The sequence below is a fragment of the Neoarius graeffei genome, chromosome 17, assembly GCF_027579695.1.
Source record: "Neoarius graeffei isolate fNeoGra1 chromosome 17, fNeoGra1.pri, whole genome shotgun sequence".
NCBI classification, from domain to species: Eukaryota; Metazoa; Chordata; class Actinopteri; order Siluriformes; family Ariidae; genus Neoarius; species Neoarius graeffei.
The window spans coordinates 70,601,271-70,618,400 of NC_083585.1; the positions used below are offsets into that span (position 1 = coordinate 70,601,271).

General features: G+C 44.4%; 2 protein-coding genes across 2 annotated transcripts in view; one reads left to right on the plus strand and one right to left on the minus strand.

Moving 5' to 3' along the window:
* Positions 1-3,608, minus strand: part of rabggtb (Rab geranylgeranyltransferase subunit beta) — a 29,269-nt gene extending 25,661 nt beyond the window's left edge. The window contains exon 1 of the mRNA XM_060897951.1: positions 3,560-3,608. Coding sequence (XP_060753934.1) covers positions 3,560-3,562 — 3 coding nt within the window. The 5' untranslated portion in view covers positions 3,563-3,608. The remainder of the gene's footprint in view (positions 1-3,559) is intronic.
* The window catches only part of rps8a (ribosomal protein S8a), a 403,017-nt gene that overhangs the window by 216,958 nt on the left and 168,929 nt on the right, over positions 1-17,130 (plus strand). The window lies entirely within an intron of this gene.

Consider the following 17,130-nt stretch of genomic DNA (forward strand, 5'->3'; position numbering starts at 1 on the left):
TACAGACACGGCACGGCCCCTCGTACAGACACGGCACGGCCCCTCGTACAGACACGGCACGGCCCCTCGTACAGACACGGCACGGCACCTCGTACAGACACGACACGGCACCTCGTACAGACACGACACGGCACGGCACCTCGTCCAGACACGACACGGCACCTCGTCCAGACACGACACGGCACCTCGTCCAGACACGACACGGCACCTCGTCCAGACACGGCACGGCACCTCGTACAGACACGGCACGGCCCCTCGTACAGACACGGCACGGCACCTCGTACAGACACGGCACGGCCCCTCGTACAGACACGGCACGGCCCCTCGTACAGACACGGCACGGCCCCTCGTACAGACACGGCACGGCACCTCGTACAGACACTGCATGGCAAGGTACCTCATACATACACGATACGGCACGGCACAGCCCTTTGTACAGACACGGCACGGCACCTCGTACAGACACGACACGGCACCTCGTACAGACACGACACGGCACGGCACCTCGTACAGACACGACACGGCACCTCGTACAGACACGACACGGCACCTCGTCCAGACACGACACGTCCCCTCGTCCAGACACGACACGTCCCCTCGTCCAGACACGTCACGTCCCCTCGTCCAGACATTTCACCTCGTCAAGACACGTCATGTCGTCCAGACACGTCTACGTGGCGTCATCCAGAAACGTCTACGTGGTGTCGTCCAGAAACGTCTACGTCCCCTCGTCCAGACACGTCTACGTCCCCTCGTCCAGACACGTCTACGTCCCCTCGTCCAGACACGACACGTCACGTCCCCTCGTCCAGACACGTCACGTCACGTCCCCTCGTCCAGACACGTCACGTCACCTCGTCCAGACACGTCACGTCACGTCACCTCGTCCAGACACGTCACGTCCCCTCGTCCAGACACGTCACGTCCCCTCGTCCAGACACGTCACGTCCCCTCGTCCAGACACGTCACGTCACGGCACCTCGTCCAGACACGTCACGTCACGTCCCCTCGTCCAGACACGTCACGTCGTCCAGACACGTCTACGTCCCCTCGTTCAGACACGTCTACGTCCCCTTGTCCAGACACGTCTACGTCCCCTCGTCCAGACACGACACGTCCCCTCGTCCAGACACGTCATGTCGTCCAGACACATCAGGACACCTCGCCCAGACACGTCACCTCGTCCAGACACATCACGTCACCTCGCCCAGACACGTCACCTCGTCCCTTCGTCCAGACACGACACGTCACGTCCCCTCGTCCAGACACGTCACCTCGTCCAGACACGTCACGTCCCTTCGTCCAGACACGACACGTCACGTCCCCTCGTCCAGACACGTCCCCTCGTCCAGACACGTCACGTCGTCCAGACACGTGTCTGGACGACATGACGTGTCTGGACGAGGGGACGTGACGTGACGTGTCTGGACGAGGGGACGTGACGTGCCGAGTCTGGACGAGGGGCCGTGCCGTGCCGAGTCTGGACGAGGGGCCGTGCCGTGCCGAGTCTGGACGAGGGGACGTGCCGTGCCGAGTCTGGACGAGGGGACGTGCCGTGCCGAGTCTGGACGAGGGGACGTGCCGTGCCGAGTCTGGACGAGGGGACGCGCCGTGTCTGGACGACGTGACGTGATGTCACGTCGTCCAGACTCGGCACGTCCCCTCGTCCAGACACGTCACGTCACGGCACCTCGTCCAGACACGTCACGTCACGGCACCTCGTCCAGACACGTCACGTCACCTCGTCCAGACACGTCACGTCACGTCACCTCATCCAGACACGTCACGTCACGGCACCTCGTCCAGACACGTCACGTCACGGCACCTCGTCCAGACACGTCACGTCACGGCACCTCGTCCAGACACGTCACGGCACCTCGTCCAGACACGTCACGGCACCTCGTCCAGACACGTCACGGCACCTCGTCCAGACACGTCACGTCACGGCACCTCGTCCAGACACGTCACGTCACGGCACCTCGTCCAGACACGTCACGTCACCTCGTCCAGACACGTCACGTCACCTCGTCCAGACACGTCACGTCACCTCGTCCAGACACGTCACGTCACGTCACCTCGTCCAGACACGTCACGTCACGTCACCTCGTCCAGACACGTCACGTCACGTCACGTCACCTCATCCAGACACGTCACGTCACGTCGTCCAGACACGTCACGTCACGTCACGGCACCTCGTCCAGACACGTCACGTCACGGCACCTCGTCCAGACACGTCACGTCACGGCACCTCGTCCAGACACGTCACGTCACGGCACCTCGTCCAGACACGTCACGGCACCTCGTCCAGACACGTCACGGCACCTCGTCCAGACACGTCACGGCACCTCGTCCAGACACGTCACGGCACCTCGTCCGACACGTCACGTCACCTCGTCCAGACACGTCACGGCACCTCGTCCGACACGTCACGTCACCTCGTCCAGACACGTCACGTCACCTCGTCCAGACACGTCACGGAACGGCACCTCGTCCAGACACGTCACGTCCCCTCGTCCAGACACGTCACGTCCCCTCGTCCAGACACGTCACGTCCCCTCGTCCAGACACGTCACGGCACCTCGTCCAGACACGTCACGGCACCTCGTCCGACACGTCACGGCACCTCGTCCGACACGTCACGGCACCTCGTCCAGACACTGCACGTCAAGTCACCTCGTCCAGACACGTCACGTCACCTCGTCCAGACACGGCACGGAACGGCACCTCGTCCAGACACGGCACGGAACGGCACCTCGTACAGACACGGCACGGAACGGCACCTCGTACAGACACGGCACGGAACGGCACCTCGTACAGACACGGCACGGAACGGCACCTCGTACAGACATGACACAATCAGCTGAACAGTGATTAATGATTTAATGTGCTTGTCTGATAAAGGTGTGGTTGTGTCAGGTATAACAGACTTGTTTCTAGAACAGCTTGTAAACTGAAAATCATAGACAGGATGAATGTGTGCATCATTTTATTACCCACTGCTTCCTCATCTAACTGCAGATTTATAAAGTTGCTCAGTGTTGTTTATTTCACCGACATTCCTCACCGAGAGTTGGTTATTTGCAGATCTGCTTTATTTTTATCTTGTTAATAAACACATAGGCACTTTATAACCTGTACACTGTACATCTGTCTGTAATCTAAATGCTCTTCTAGTGAACATTATTTTTCATCAGTTGTGTGTTGAATCCCAGACACAGACAAAATAATACTTTCAATATAATGTAAACCTGTGTGTATAGGCATAAATTTAATTTTACTGCAGAACTCGTATGTCCACTTTATTTTACTGGAAATCCTAATAAATATACCCTGTTTAATTCCCTTTCTCCCTCAGACCGCCGCAGCGCCAGCGCTCTTCACTCAGCGGCTCTGCAGTCAGCGGGTTTATCACCTTCCTTTCAGCGGGTTTAATACAGCTGTGTCTGATTTTAATCACTGTTTTTAAACATCTTTTCACTCATCTGTAATAACGGCTTGTTTTAAACCTTACAATAACTGAAATAAAACACAAATCCGCTGATTAGTTCCGATCACTCACCATCCTCACAGTGAAGCAGCGAGCCGTCGCACACAAAACACGTCACTGCTGCACCGGAAGTGAATTCCGCCATTACACTCATGGAAATTTATAACGTCTTCTGTTATTATTTATTGTTGTAAATTTATATACACGTTTTTTGTAAAAAATAAATAAATATATATACACTGTTTATATTACTGTATTTAATTTGGTGTGTGTTTTTTTGGACGAAGTTATTGATTTATACAAGAACACAACACATCTCATCTCATTATCTGTAGCCGCTTTATCCTGTTCTACAGGGTCGCAGGCGAGCTGGATCCTATCCCAGCTGACTACGGGCGAAAGGCGGGGTTCACCCTGGACAAGTCGCCAGGTCATCACAGGGCTGACACATAGACACAGACAACCATTCACACTCACATTCACACCTACGCTCAATTTAGAGTCACCAGTTAACCTAACCTGCATGTCTTTGGACTGTGGGGGAAACCGGAGCACCCGGAGGAAACCCACGCGGACACGGGGAGAACATGCAAACTCCGCACAGAAAGGCCCTCGCCGGCCACGGGGCTCGAACCCGGACCTTCTTGCTGTGAGGCGACAGCGCTAACCACTACACCACCGTGCCGCCCCCAATACAACACAACACAATACAAAACAACACAATACAACACAACACAACACAATACAAAACAACACAACAACACAATACAACACAAAACAACATAACACAACCTCTCGTAGAGGAAAAACAACAACCACATTTCACAGACTTTTTTATAGGCTATGGTACAACAAAAGAAAAGCTAGGGGAAATAATAATAATAATAATAATAATAATAAAATGGAGCTACACTATACAACTGGAAATAGGTTAAAACAATAATGACTTAGAAATCTGATGAGAAATACTTCCAGCCACCTTCCAGTCTTTTAAACTAAGTAATACAGAATAGTACGATTTTAATTTAGACTTAGATAACCTTTGTGGGGCGGCACGGTGGTGTAGTGGTTAGCGCTGTCGCCTCACAGCAAGAAGGTCCGGGTTCGAGCCCCGTGGCCGGCGAGGGCCTTTCTGTGCGGAGTTTGCATGTTCTCCCCGTGTCCGCGTGGGTTTCCTCCGGGTGCTCCGGTTTCCCCCACAGTCCAAAGACATGCAGGTTAGGTTAACTGGTGACTCTAAATTGAGCGTAGGTGTGAATGTGAGTGTGAATGGTTGTCTGTGTCTATGTGTCAGCCCTGTGATGACCTGGCGACTTGTCCAGGGTGAACCCCACCTTTCGCCCGTAGTCAGCTGGGATAGGCTCCAGCTTGCCTGCGACCCTGTAGAAGGATAAAGCGGCTACAGATAATGAGATGAGATGAGATAATAATAATAATAATAAACAGGATGAAAACAATAGGGCTTAGGCCTGCATCTCCATGCTTGGGCCATAATAATAATAATAATAATAATAATAATAATAAAAATAATAATAATAAACAGGACAAAAACAATAGGGTTCTAATAATAAAAAGAAGACTCCTTATGAATACAATAGGGCCTTGCACCTCCTGTGCTCGGGCCCTAATAAAAAGAAGACTCCTTATGAATACAATAGGGCATTGCACCTCCTGTGCTCGGGCCCTAATAAAAAGAAGACTCCTTATGAATACAATAGGGCATTGCACCTCCTGTGCTCGGGCCCTAATAAAAAGAAGACTCCTTATGAATACAATAGGGCATTGCACCTCCTGTGCTCGGGCCCTAATAAAAAGAAGAATCCTTATGAATACAATAGGGCCTTGCACCTCCGGTGCAGTCACCTCTGATGGACACCAGAGGCCTTGCACCTCCAGTGCTCGGGCCCTAAAACAAAACAAAACAAAACAAAACAAAAAAAAACCCACACAAAAAGAGGCCAAAATAAGAGACACTGATAAAACTGGAATAGTCCTGATAGCAGAGAAAAAAAATATTATCAATGAATTAGCATACCACAAAACTAAAATTAAAAGTGCAAAAGTTCACTTTTTGGGCGGCACGGTGGTGTAGTGGTTAGCACTGTCGCCTCACAGCAAGAAGGTCCGGGTTCGAGCCCCGTGGCCGGCGAGGGCCTTTCTGTGTGGAGTTTGCATGTTCTCCCCGTGTCCGTGTGGGTTTCCTCCGGGTGCTCCGGTTTCCCCCACAGTCCAAAGACATGCAGGTTAGGTTAACTGGTGACTCTAAATTGAGCGTAGGTGTGAATGTGAGTGTGAATGGTTGTCTGTGTCTATGTGTCAGCCCTGTGATGACCTGGCGACTTGTCCAGGGTGAACCCCGCCTTTCACCCGTAGTCAGCTGGGATAGGATCCAGCTCGCCTGCGACCCTGTAGAACAGGATAAAGCGGCTACAGATAATGAGATGAGATGAGATGAGATTAATTTGGGCTTGGTCTTCGACGATGGATCCATCTATTTTCAATTTATGCATTTTCTTTTTTGACTGTCTGTTTCTCAAGGTTAAAAAAATAGGAAGTGTTTTTCCCCCTTCTTCAATCCAGCAGGCTCTAGATCGTATAAAGGTACCCTTTGTTTTTTCTAAATATAAATTGTCTAATTCACTTTGTCACTTTTTTAATTCAGCAAGTTCCTCTCCTGTCAGCTCAGTTTTTTCACAGAGATTATTAATATTAATAACAATGTTTTGTTGCTTCTGTTTTTTCAGTTTAGAGGAATTTTTACTCGTCACAATTGCAAGTTCTCTTATCTTAAATTTTAGCCATTCCCATTTAGTAACAGATGACATCTCCAAGGTAGCAATCTCCGTTTTTAGCCGTCTAACCTCCTTGAAAAAATAAGTATCGTCCAGAAGAGTATTATTGAATTTCCAAATATGATTCAGTCCAGGTTCAGATCCTGAAAACAGAAGAATTAATGTGATAACGCAATGATTGGTCAAGGGTGAAGCAGAAATATCACATTTAGTGACATAATTTACTAAAGGATTAGAAATGAGCCAGTAGCCTATTCTTGAACTTTGACCATTGCCAGATGCATTAAACCAGGTAACCTGGGTCGTTCTGGGATTTTTCTCCCTCCAGTAATCAACCAAATTTGCAGTATTTATCAATTCAGCAATGAGAGCATCATATTTGTGACATTGTGCCCTGGCAGGGTTTCTGTCTAACCAAAAATCAGGCACCAAATTGAAGTCTCCTCTAATTATGATTTTGTCAGTTGAATAAGATCTCATACAATCTTTAATTAATTTACACAAGTCTGGGATAAATGTTTTGTTTTTAGATTAGATTAGATTAGATTAGATTAGATTAGATTAGATTAGATTAGATTAGATTAGATTAGATTAGATTAGATTAGATAAAACTTTATTGATCCCTTTGGGAGGGTTCCCTCAGGGAAATTAAGATTCCAGCAGCATCATTACAGATAAACAGATAAAGAAATAGAGAAAATTTCGAGATAAATTAAAATAAATTAAGTATTTACATATACAAATATAAAAAGAATAAGATATGGGGACGAGAGGAAGGGGGAGGGGGAAGGAGGGGAAAAAAGGTGGGGGGAAGGGGGGTGTGGCAGCAGGAGAGATATTGCACTTTATATTACACATTATATTGCACATTGTCCGGTATTGCTTATTGTCAGGCTCGGCTACTGCTCCTTCCCGTCCTCTGTCCTCCTGTTCCCCCTCCTCCCCCCCAGAGAGGAGTTGTACAGTCTGATGGCGTGAGGGACAAAGGAGTTTTTGAGTCTGTTCGTCCTGCACTTGGGAAGGAGCATTCTGTCACTGAACAGGCTCCTCTGGTTGCTGATGACGGTGTGCAGAGGGTGACTGGCATCGTCCATGATGTTCAATAGTTTGTCCATAGACCTCTTCTCTGCCACCATCACCAGAGAGTCCAGCTTCATGCTGACCACAGAGCCGGCCCGCCTGATCAGTTTGCCCAGCCTGGATGTGTCCTTCTTGGATGTGCTACCCCCCCCCAGCACACCACGGTGTAAAACAGGACACTGGCGACCACAGACTGATAGAACATCCACAGGAGTTTCCTGCAGATGTTAAAGGACCACAGCCTTCTAAGGAAGTATAGCCTGCTCTGTCCCTTCCTGTATAAGTGATTGGTGTTGAAAGTCCAGTCCAGCTTGCTGTCCAGCCACAGCCCGAGGTACTTGTAGGAATCCACAGCCTCCACCTCGACTCCCTCGATCAGAACTGGTCATGACCTTGGTCTGGACCTCCCAAAGTCAATGACCAGCTCCTTGGTCATCGAGGTGTTGAGCTGCAGATGGTTCCTGTTGCACCACACAGCAAAGTCCCTCACCAGGCTCCTATACTCCTCCTCTCTGTCGTCACTGATACACCCAATGATGGCTGTGTCATCTGCAAACTTCTGAATGTGACACAGCTCTGAGTTGTAGCAGAAGTCCGTGGTGTACAGGGTGAAGAGAAGAGGGGCCGGCACCATGCCCTGGGGTGCTCCGGTGCTGCTAATCACAGTGTCAGACATGATGTCCTTCAACTTGACGTACTGTGGCCTGTCAGTGAGGTAGCTGGAGATCCAGGTGACCAGGCAGGGGTCCACTCGCATCCTGTTCAGTTTGTCCTGAAGCAATAGGGGCTGGATGGTGTTGAAGGCACTCGAGAAGTCCAAGAAGAGGATCCTCACTGTGCCATTTCCCTTATCCACATGCGAGTGGGCTCGGTGTAGCAGGTAGAGGATGGTGTCTTCCACACCGACACCTGCCCGGTATGCAAACTGCAGACAGTCCTGGGCATGTTGTACCTGGGGTCTGAGGAAGCTGAGGAAGAGCCGCTCCAACGTCTTCATCAGATGTGAAGTGAGTGCCACTGGTCGGAAGTCGTTCAGCTTGCTGGGCCGATTCTTTTTGGGAACTGGAACGATGCATGATGTCTTCCAGAGGGTGGGCACTCTCCCCAGCTGCAGGCTGAGGCTGAAGATGTGTTGGAGTGGTTCACCCAGTTCAGCAGCACAGGTCTTCAGTAGTCGGGGACACACCTTGTCTGGGCCTGCTGCTTTCCTGGGGTGAAGCTTCCTCAGTTGACCTCTGACCTGGTCTGCAGTGATGCATGGAGGAGTCTGTGTTGAGGTGGGGGAGGAGGAAGAGGAGGAGGGGGCTGCTGTGATGACTGGGGGGAGGTGTGTTGAGGGAAGAAGGAGAGATGGCTGCAGTGAGGGGGAGGGTGGGGGGGACGTGGGCTGGTTGAACCGATTGAAAAAGTAATTCAACTCGTTCGCCCTCTCCACTGTCCCCTCAACGACTCTGGTCTTTGTGTTGTGGCCTGTGATGGTTTTCACACCTTCCCAGACCTCCCTCATGCTGTTCTCCTTCAGCTTCTGCTCCACCTTTCTCCTGTAGCTGTCCTTAGCTTCCCTCATGCAGCGTTTCACCTCCTGCTGTGCTGCTTTCATTGCCTCCCTGTCCCTGCTCCTGAAGGCAGCCTTCTTCCTGTTGAGGACAGCTTTGACTTCCTGTGTTACCCATGGCTTGTTATTAGGGTAACACCGTACAGTCTTAGCGGGGGAGACCACGTCTGCCCTTTTACGTATGGGCGCTATGTGAGACGGCTGCCTCTCCAGTAGCTCTGTAGTTTTTAGCTCTTTAAACCTCTTTTTTCCACCTTTTTTTACTTTTCTGTTCTTCTTATGAAGACATAGTGTGTTTTACTATATAACATGGATATATTTAACTTTAACACGCAACCAGGAGCCAGTTTTTTCACTTATTCGATAAATACAAATCAAAATTATTTTATCTTCATTTATGTCAGCAATCACCATCAACCAATAACCGTTAATGTCACTAATGTGGTTGATTACTTTTCCAGGAAATCTGTAAAATAGGATCATAACACACGCTGAGTGTGATGTCCCATGACTGAAGAAAACAGAATCACCCCACTGTAGCTTCCAAAAATAAAAAAATATATATATATAATAAATAAAAAATTTAAAATAAATAAATAAAACAAACACTGTTAGCTTTTTGCTCTTTACAAAAAGCCCCCTAGCATTTAACGACATCACAGACAACAGAACTGTAGATAGTCTTTGAGTAAAGCGTAAGAATTTAAAGATGTGCAGGAATGAGTCTTTATGTCCTTAACAGAAAAAATACGGTGCAATTTATATTCAGGACTTGCCCAATAAAATAAAAGAAAAAAGAAAACGTTAGAAAATGCTTGTGTGAGTGAGCTTTGCTTGCTTAGGGTCCACTCTCTGATTGTTAATCAGTCTGATTGTTAATCCTTCTTTCAGGAACGCTCTCTGACCTCTCTTTCTAGCATCCTGTACCAGCGGCCATAGTTTGGAGCGAGCCTCTCTCTCTTCCTTGGAGAAATCCTCTTTAAAGTGAATATGCATCTCCTTACAGACCCTGGCATCTCTGGACCTCTTCCAAACGTCATCTCGGACCATTCTTGTCACGAGCTATATAATAATTGACCTCGGAGTGCTATTTGAAGTGGCAGCATTTCCTCTCTTACCCAGGCGATGTACCATGTCGACAGACTCGCTAAGACACTCCACTGATATGGGGATCACTCAGGTCAAAATCCCAATGACGACTTCTCTGGTATTTTCCCTCTTTTTCAGGCAGACCCTTCAACCTTAAATTTCATCTCCTTTTATATCGAGCTTGTTCAGCAACAGCTTCTTTAAGCTGCATGTGTTCCTCTCGGAGCTCGGTTACCTTTTTCTGCAGCTCGTCAATGTTTTGCTTGATGTCCTAAATAGCTTCTGAGTTAGCCTCAATTCTTGTCTCAAACTTCTTTAAAAGTTCTGTCTGTTGATCCATCACCCCCTACATGAGGCTGTGGGGGCTTTAAGCAGCTCGTTTAGCAGTAGACTGCTGCACCCACGGTGTAAGAAGGAGAGATACCGCAGGTCATTCATACCTGCTGCTGTCAGACTGTAGAACACCTGCAACTTGTAACGTAGCACCAATAACCTGTTTGTCGTTATATTTGCACTACTTCACCACTACTACCTCTGCCATCTCTCATCGATGCAATTATTATATGCAATAATATAGGCCCTAAACTATTTTTATGCATACTTATATATATATATATATATATATATATATATATATATATATATATATATATATATATATATAAAATTTATGTATATATGTGTGTATATATACAGAGTCTACCTGTAATGTGCAATTTTTCCGAGCCTCTCAATAAGGCAATTTTTCTATACTTTTTCAAGGTAGATAATGCAAATAGCCCTCTGTATTTAATCCTTCGTTTGTCTAATTTTTATTTCAGTTTTATTTATCTGTTTGACATTTTCTTGCAACTGTAACACATGAATTTCCCCGATGTGGGATGAATAAAGTGAATCTAATCTAATCTAATCTAATCTAATCTAATCTAATCTAATCTAATCTAATCTAATCTAATCTAATCTTCAGTGTCAGTGTTTGAACTGCATGTAGAATGGCCTCACACATGCTTTCATCTGGAGGGTTTTGGTTGCCTTTCTTTTGTTTTTTTGGACGGGGAGCTTTCACTGGAGTGTGTGACAAGTTAATTTTCTGACCTTTAGGAATTTGCTCGTTTAATTTGATGTCAGCTACATTTTGACCATCACACGCTTCACAAAGAGCGGCCAGGTCATAGTCAAGTTTATTTGTATCGCACTTTTAACAATAAACATTGTCGCAAAGCAGCTTTACAGAATTTGAACGACTTTAAACATGAGCTAATTTTATCCCTATCTATCCCCAATGATGAAGCCTGTGGCGACGGTGGCAAGGAAAAACTCCCTCAGACGCCATGAGGAAGAAACCTCGAGAGGAACCAGACTCAAAAGGGAACCCATCCTCATTTGGGCAACAACAGACAGCCTGACTATAACATTAACAGTTTTAACATGAAGTCAGTTTCGTTGATGTTATAAACTCTTCATTGATGGAAACTTGAGTGCAAAACTGTTCATGACAACTGCAGTCCTAAAGTTAGCAAGCCAACTGTAGTCCTCAGCCATAAAAGCATTACTGTAAGAGTCCAGAGCGTCCTCCAGGTGTGACTTTCAACTGTCCTCATGGGGCCGTCCTCCACAGGAGCGATGTGATGAGACTCCAACCAGACACAGGGCACCAGGATGGATCAGGCAGGTCCGAGGGGCAGAAGAGGTCATAGTCATGGTCAGCCATAGTAGCTCACTCCCTTGCACTTGATATAAACTTCTTTTGTGAGCAATAAAGATTATATTTTAGCTAAGAACTTCATAAAAGTTGTTTTCTTGGTTTGTTCTGAATTGTGAAAATCACTTTCCAGGACTAAAGACAAACTAGTTTCACCATAGCCTGCAATGTGCTTTTGCTCACTCTGCCATCTTGGATCCTCTCGCCACGTCCGGCTTTATTAACACAGTTAAATACATTTTCCTGTTTATAAATATTATAAATAATCCATAGCATATAGTGGTGCTTGAAAGTTTGTGAACCCTTTAGAATTTTCTATATTTCTGCATAAATATGACCTAAAACATCATCAGATTTTCACACAAGTCCTAAAAGTAGATAAAGAGAACCCAGTTAAACAAATGAGACAAAAATATTATACTTGGTCATTTATTTATTGAGGAAAATGATCCAATATTACATATCTGTGAGTGGCAAAAGTATGTGACCCTTTGCTTTCAGTATCTGGTGTGACCCCCTTGTGCAGCAATAACTGCAACTAAACGTTTGCGATAACTGTTGATCAGTGCTGCACACCGGCTTGGAGGAATTTTAGCCCGTTCCTCCGTACAGAACAGCTTCAACTCTGGGATGTTGGTGGGTTTTCTCACATGAACTGCTCGCTTCAGGTCCTTCCACAACATTTCCATTGGATTAAGGTCAGGACTTTGACTTGGCCATTCCAAAACATTCGCTTTATTCTTCTTTAACCATTCTTTGGTAGAACGACTTGTGTGCTTAGGGTCGTTGTCTTGCTGCATGACCCACCTTCTCTTGAGATTCAGTTCATGGACAGATGTCCTGACATTTTCCTTTAGAATTCACTGGTATAATTTAATTGTTCCATCAATGATGGCAAGCTGTCCTGGCCCAGATGCAGCAAAACAGGCCCAAACCATGATACTACCACCACCATGTTTCATAGATGGGATAAGGTTCTTATGCTGGAATGCAGTGTTTTCCTTTCTCCAAACATAACGCTTCTCATTTAAACCAAAAAGTTCTATTTTGGTCTCATCCATCCACAAAACATTTTTCCAATAGCCTTCTGGCTTGTCCACGTGATCTTTAGCAAACTGCAGATGAGCAGCAATGTTCTTTTTGGAGAGCAGTGGCTTTCTCCTTGCAACCCTGCCATGCACACCATTGTTGTTCAGTGTTCTCCTGATGGTGGACTCATGAACATGGACATTAGCCAGTGTGAGAGAGGCCTTCAGTTGCTCAGAAGTTACCCTGGGGTCCTTTGTGACCTCGTCGACTATTACACGCCTTGCTCTTGGAGTGATCTTTGTTGGTCGACCACTCCTGGGGAGGGTAACAATGGTCTTGAATTTCCTCCATTTGTACACAATCTGTCTGACTGTGGATTGGTGGAGTCCAAACTCTTTAGAGATGGTTTTGTAACCTTTTTTTTATTGATTGATTGCTTTATTCCGAACAGTAAAGAAGATATAAAAACAAACAAAAAAACAAAAAATTAAAAATGCAATCATCAAAACATCGTCATAAACAGAATAGCGTAGCCACAAGGCAATAACATAATAATGTTTGGAAAGGAATGTTTGGAAGAAGTAAATAACTTATCAAATCCTAACCCTCTATACCACCGTTAATCAAACGTCACTTTTCACCAAAATAAACTATATATATACAAAAGAAAACAAATCAACAAAAATAAAAGCATACCAACATACCAAGACATATCAACATGGTATAATATCACCCAAATCAAATCATATATATACACAAATACTTATGCTATGCATATATACACACATACAATACATATATACAGTACATACATATACACATACCTATAACTATACACATCCATACGTACACAGACACCCATATCATAATTATGCATATTATGCTTATATATTATATACAGTTATGCACTATACATACATACATACATACATACATACATACATACATACACAAATACTCACTTTTTACATAATATATCCGAATGTACCCATACCCACATACAGTATATACACTTATATTATCAATAGCATGTTATTGTAATTCCTCCTCCCTATACCTCATAAAGATCTGTTCCTTATACCTTTTTTTGAACTGGTTTATAGTTGTACATTTCATGAGCTCCACATTCAAACTGTTCCATAGCTTTACTCCACAAATAGAGATACTGAACATTTTTAACGTTGTCCGAGCACTGCGAATTTTACATTTCAATTTCCCCCTAAAATTATAGCCCCCCTCTCTATCCGAGAACATTGTTTGGATATTCCTTGGTACTTTTATAATTCCTTACTTTGTACATTACTAAGGCAGTTTTATATTCTATAATATCCCTGAATTTTAAACATTTTGAATTTAAGAATAGTGAATTAGTATGATCTCGGTAACCAGCACTATGAATTATTCTTATAGCTCTTTTTTGAAGTATAGTTATTGCATGAAGTGAACATTTATACGTATTTCCCCACACCACTGAGCAGTAATTTAAGTACGGTAAAACCAGGGAACAGTAAAGAATGCGGAGTGAATTATAGTCCAGGACGTGCTTAGCTTTACTCAACACAGATATGCTTCTTTATAGTTTCATTAGTATGTATTTTATATGTGATTTCCAATTAATTCTCTCATCTATTATTACCCCAAGAAATTTATTATTAGAAACTCTTTCAATATCAACACCATCTATCTGTACATTTATTGCCCTATTTATTTTATAATTATTAAATAACATGATTTGTTTTAGACAGATTTAATGATAATTTATTTTGATCAAACCAACTTTTTAATCTGCACGATTCTGAAGAGATTATGTTTTCTAACTCATGTAAATTTATTCCAGAACAAAACATATTTGTGTCATCTGCAAATAATACCATCTTAAATATCCTTTATACATTGCACATATCATTTATATAAAGAATAAACAGTTTAGGACCCAATACTGACCCCTGAGGGACACCACAATCAATATTCAAACGAGTTGAGACAGTCACCCAACTTCACAAATTGTGTCCTGTTGCTCAAATAACTTTTTATCCAATTTAATACAACTCCCCTTATCCCATATTGTTCCATCTTATTAATTAATAGTATCAAAATGATTAATAGTATCAAAAGCTTTTTGAAGATCAATAAATATCCCGGCGACATGTTTCTTATCATCTATAGAGTTACTGATTTCTTCAGTTGATTCCATTAGTGCCATCTCTGTTGATCTATTTGCTCTAAATCCATATTGACCATCACTGAGTAGTTTGTATATTTCAATTAATTTATCGAATCTGTTATTGAATAGTTTTTCAAGAATTTTGGAGAATTGAGGAAGTAAAGAAACAGGTCTATAGTTTGTGAAGTTGTGTTTGTCCCCAGATTTATACAATGGAATTACTTTTGCTATTTTCGTATTGCTTGGAAATGTACCGGTTTGAAATGACAAGTTACAGATGTATGTTAATGGTTTAGAAATCCCCCCAATAATAGTTTTCACTAGTTTCATATCAATATCATTACAATCTGTGGATATTTTATTACTACACTTATTAACTATATCAATAATTTCCTTCTCATCTACTGGTGTAAGAAACAGAACAAGAATTCCTCTTTATAATATTATCTCTTTATAATGCAATCATCATTTGTTACCGGATCAGAGATATTTTGAGCTAATCTTGGTCCAACATTTACAAAAAAATTATTAAAACTATTAGCAACTACATCCATGTTATAATTTTCGATACCTTTGTCATTAAAGTATTTAGGGTAATGTATTTGTCCAGAGCCATCTTTAATAATACAATTTAATATATTCCATATTCCTTTAATATTATTTTTGTTATTATATATTAATTTACCATAATAATCCTTCCTACATCTCCTTATGATACTCGTTAACTTGTTTTGATATTTTTTATATTTATTTTCTGCCTCTTTGGTTCTTAATTTAATAAATTCTCTATATAGAGTGTTTTTCTTCTTACAGGCATTTTGTAATCCCTTAGTAATCCAAGGTTGGTCATTATAGTTTTGTTTTGTACTACATTGCTTCAGTGGGCAATTTTTATCATATAATAATTTGAATATACTTAAAAAGTTATCATATATTCTATTAATGCTATTCTCTATATAAACTGATTCCCAGTCTTGTATTAATAAATCATTATTTAATGCAAACATGGCCTCCTCAGTCCTAACTCTTCTATACTTAAGTTTATGGTCTGTCACATTTCTCTTATGATTACAGTCATAAATTGTAAAAACTGGTAGATGATCACTAATATCATTGATTAATATTCCACTTATAATGTTATTATCTATATCATTGGTAAATATATTATCTATTAAGGTAGCACTATGGTCAGTAATTCTGGTGGGTCTGGTAATTTTTGGGTGGAGACTCATACTGTACATGGTATTCATAAATTCCTCAGTCATACTGTGCTTATTAGGGTTCAACAGATCAATATTAGTATCCCCACAAATGAAAACTTTTTTATCTACTGTAAATGTCTTTTCTACCCAGTCCTTAAACGCCTCTATACTAGTTTCTGGCGCTCTATATATACAGCTAATTAATACATTTCTACTTTTTTTAATATTAATTTTGATCGTTAAACATTCTAATAAGTTATTGTAGGAGTCAGCGTGGGTGGGTGGAGCACAGAAGTACGGCAGGCCAGAACTGAGTTCCAAAACTCTTTGCTTTTCAGCTTTAACTTCACACTCTCCCAGTCTCACACACACACACACACACACACAAAAGTCTTCTGGTGCGGGAGAGAGCTCCCTTCCTCTGCCCTCTCTCTCCTTATATACGGTGTGGTTGCTGGGAAGACACACAAACACAGGTTAATTCACATCAGGTGTAGTGATTCTGCCACTTACCTTCCCTGACTCCGCCCTCCGGTCACAGACCGACGCTTGACCACGCCCCCACTGCCACATACCCCCACCGCCCGACTCAGGCCGGGCAGCCGTCCGGCCCGCAGCCAACTCCCCCCCCCGACAGGAGAGAAAGTCCGCCACGACCATCTGTGCCCCCTTGAAGTGGACCACCTTGAAGTTAAAGGGTTGGAGTGCCAGATACCAATGGGTGATCCGCGCGTTGGCATCCTTCATGGGGTGGAGCCACTGGAGGGGCGCATGGTCTGAACAGAGGGTGAAAGGGCGTCCCAGCAGGTAGTAACAGAGGGTGAGGACCGCCCACTTGATGGCCAGGCACTCCTTCTCTATGGTGCTGTAGCGCCCCTCATGCACTGACAGCTTCCGACTAATGTACAGCACTGGGCAATCCTCCCCCTCCACCTCCTGGGACAAAACAGCCCCCAGCCCTCTGTCCGACGCGCCCGTCTGCAATATAAAAGAAAGAGAAAAGTCAGGGGAGTGTAACAGTGGCCCCCCA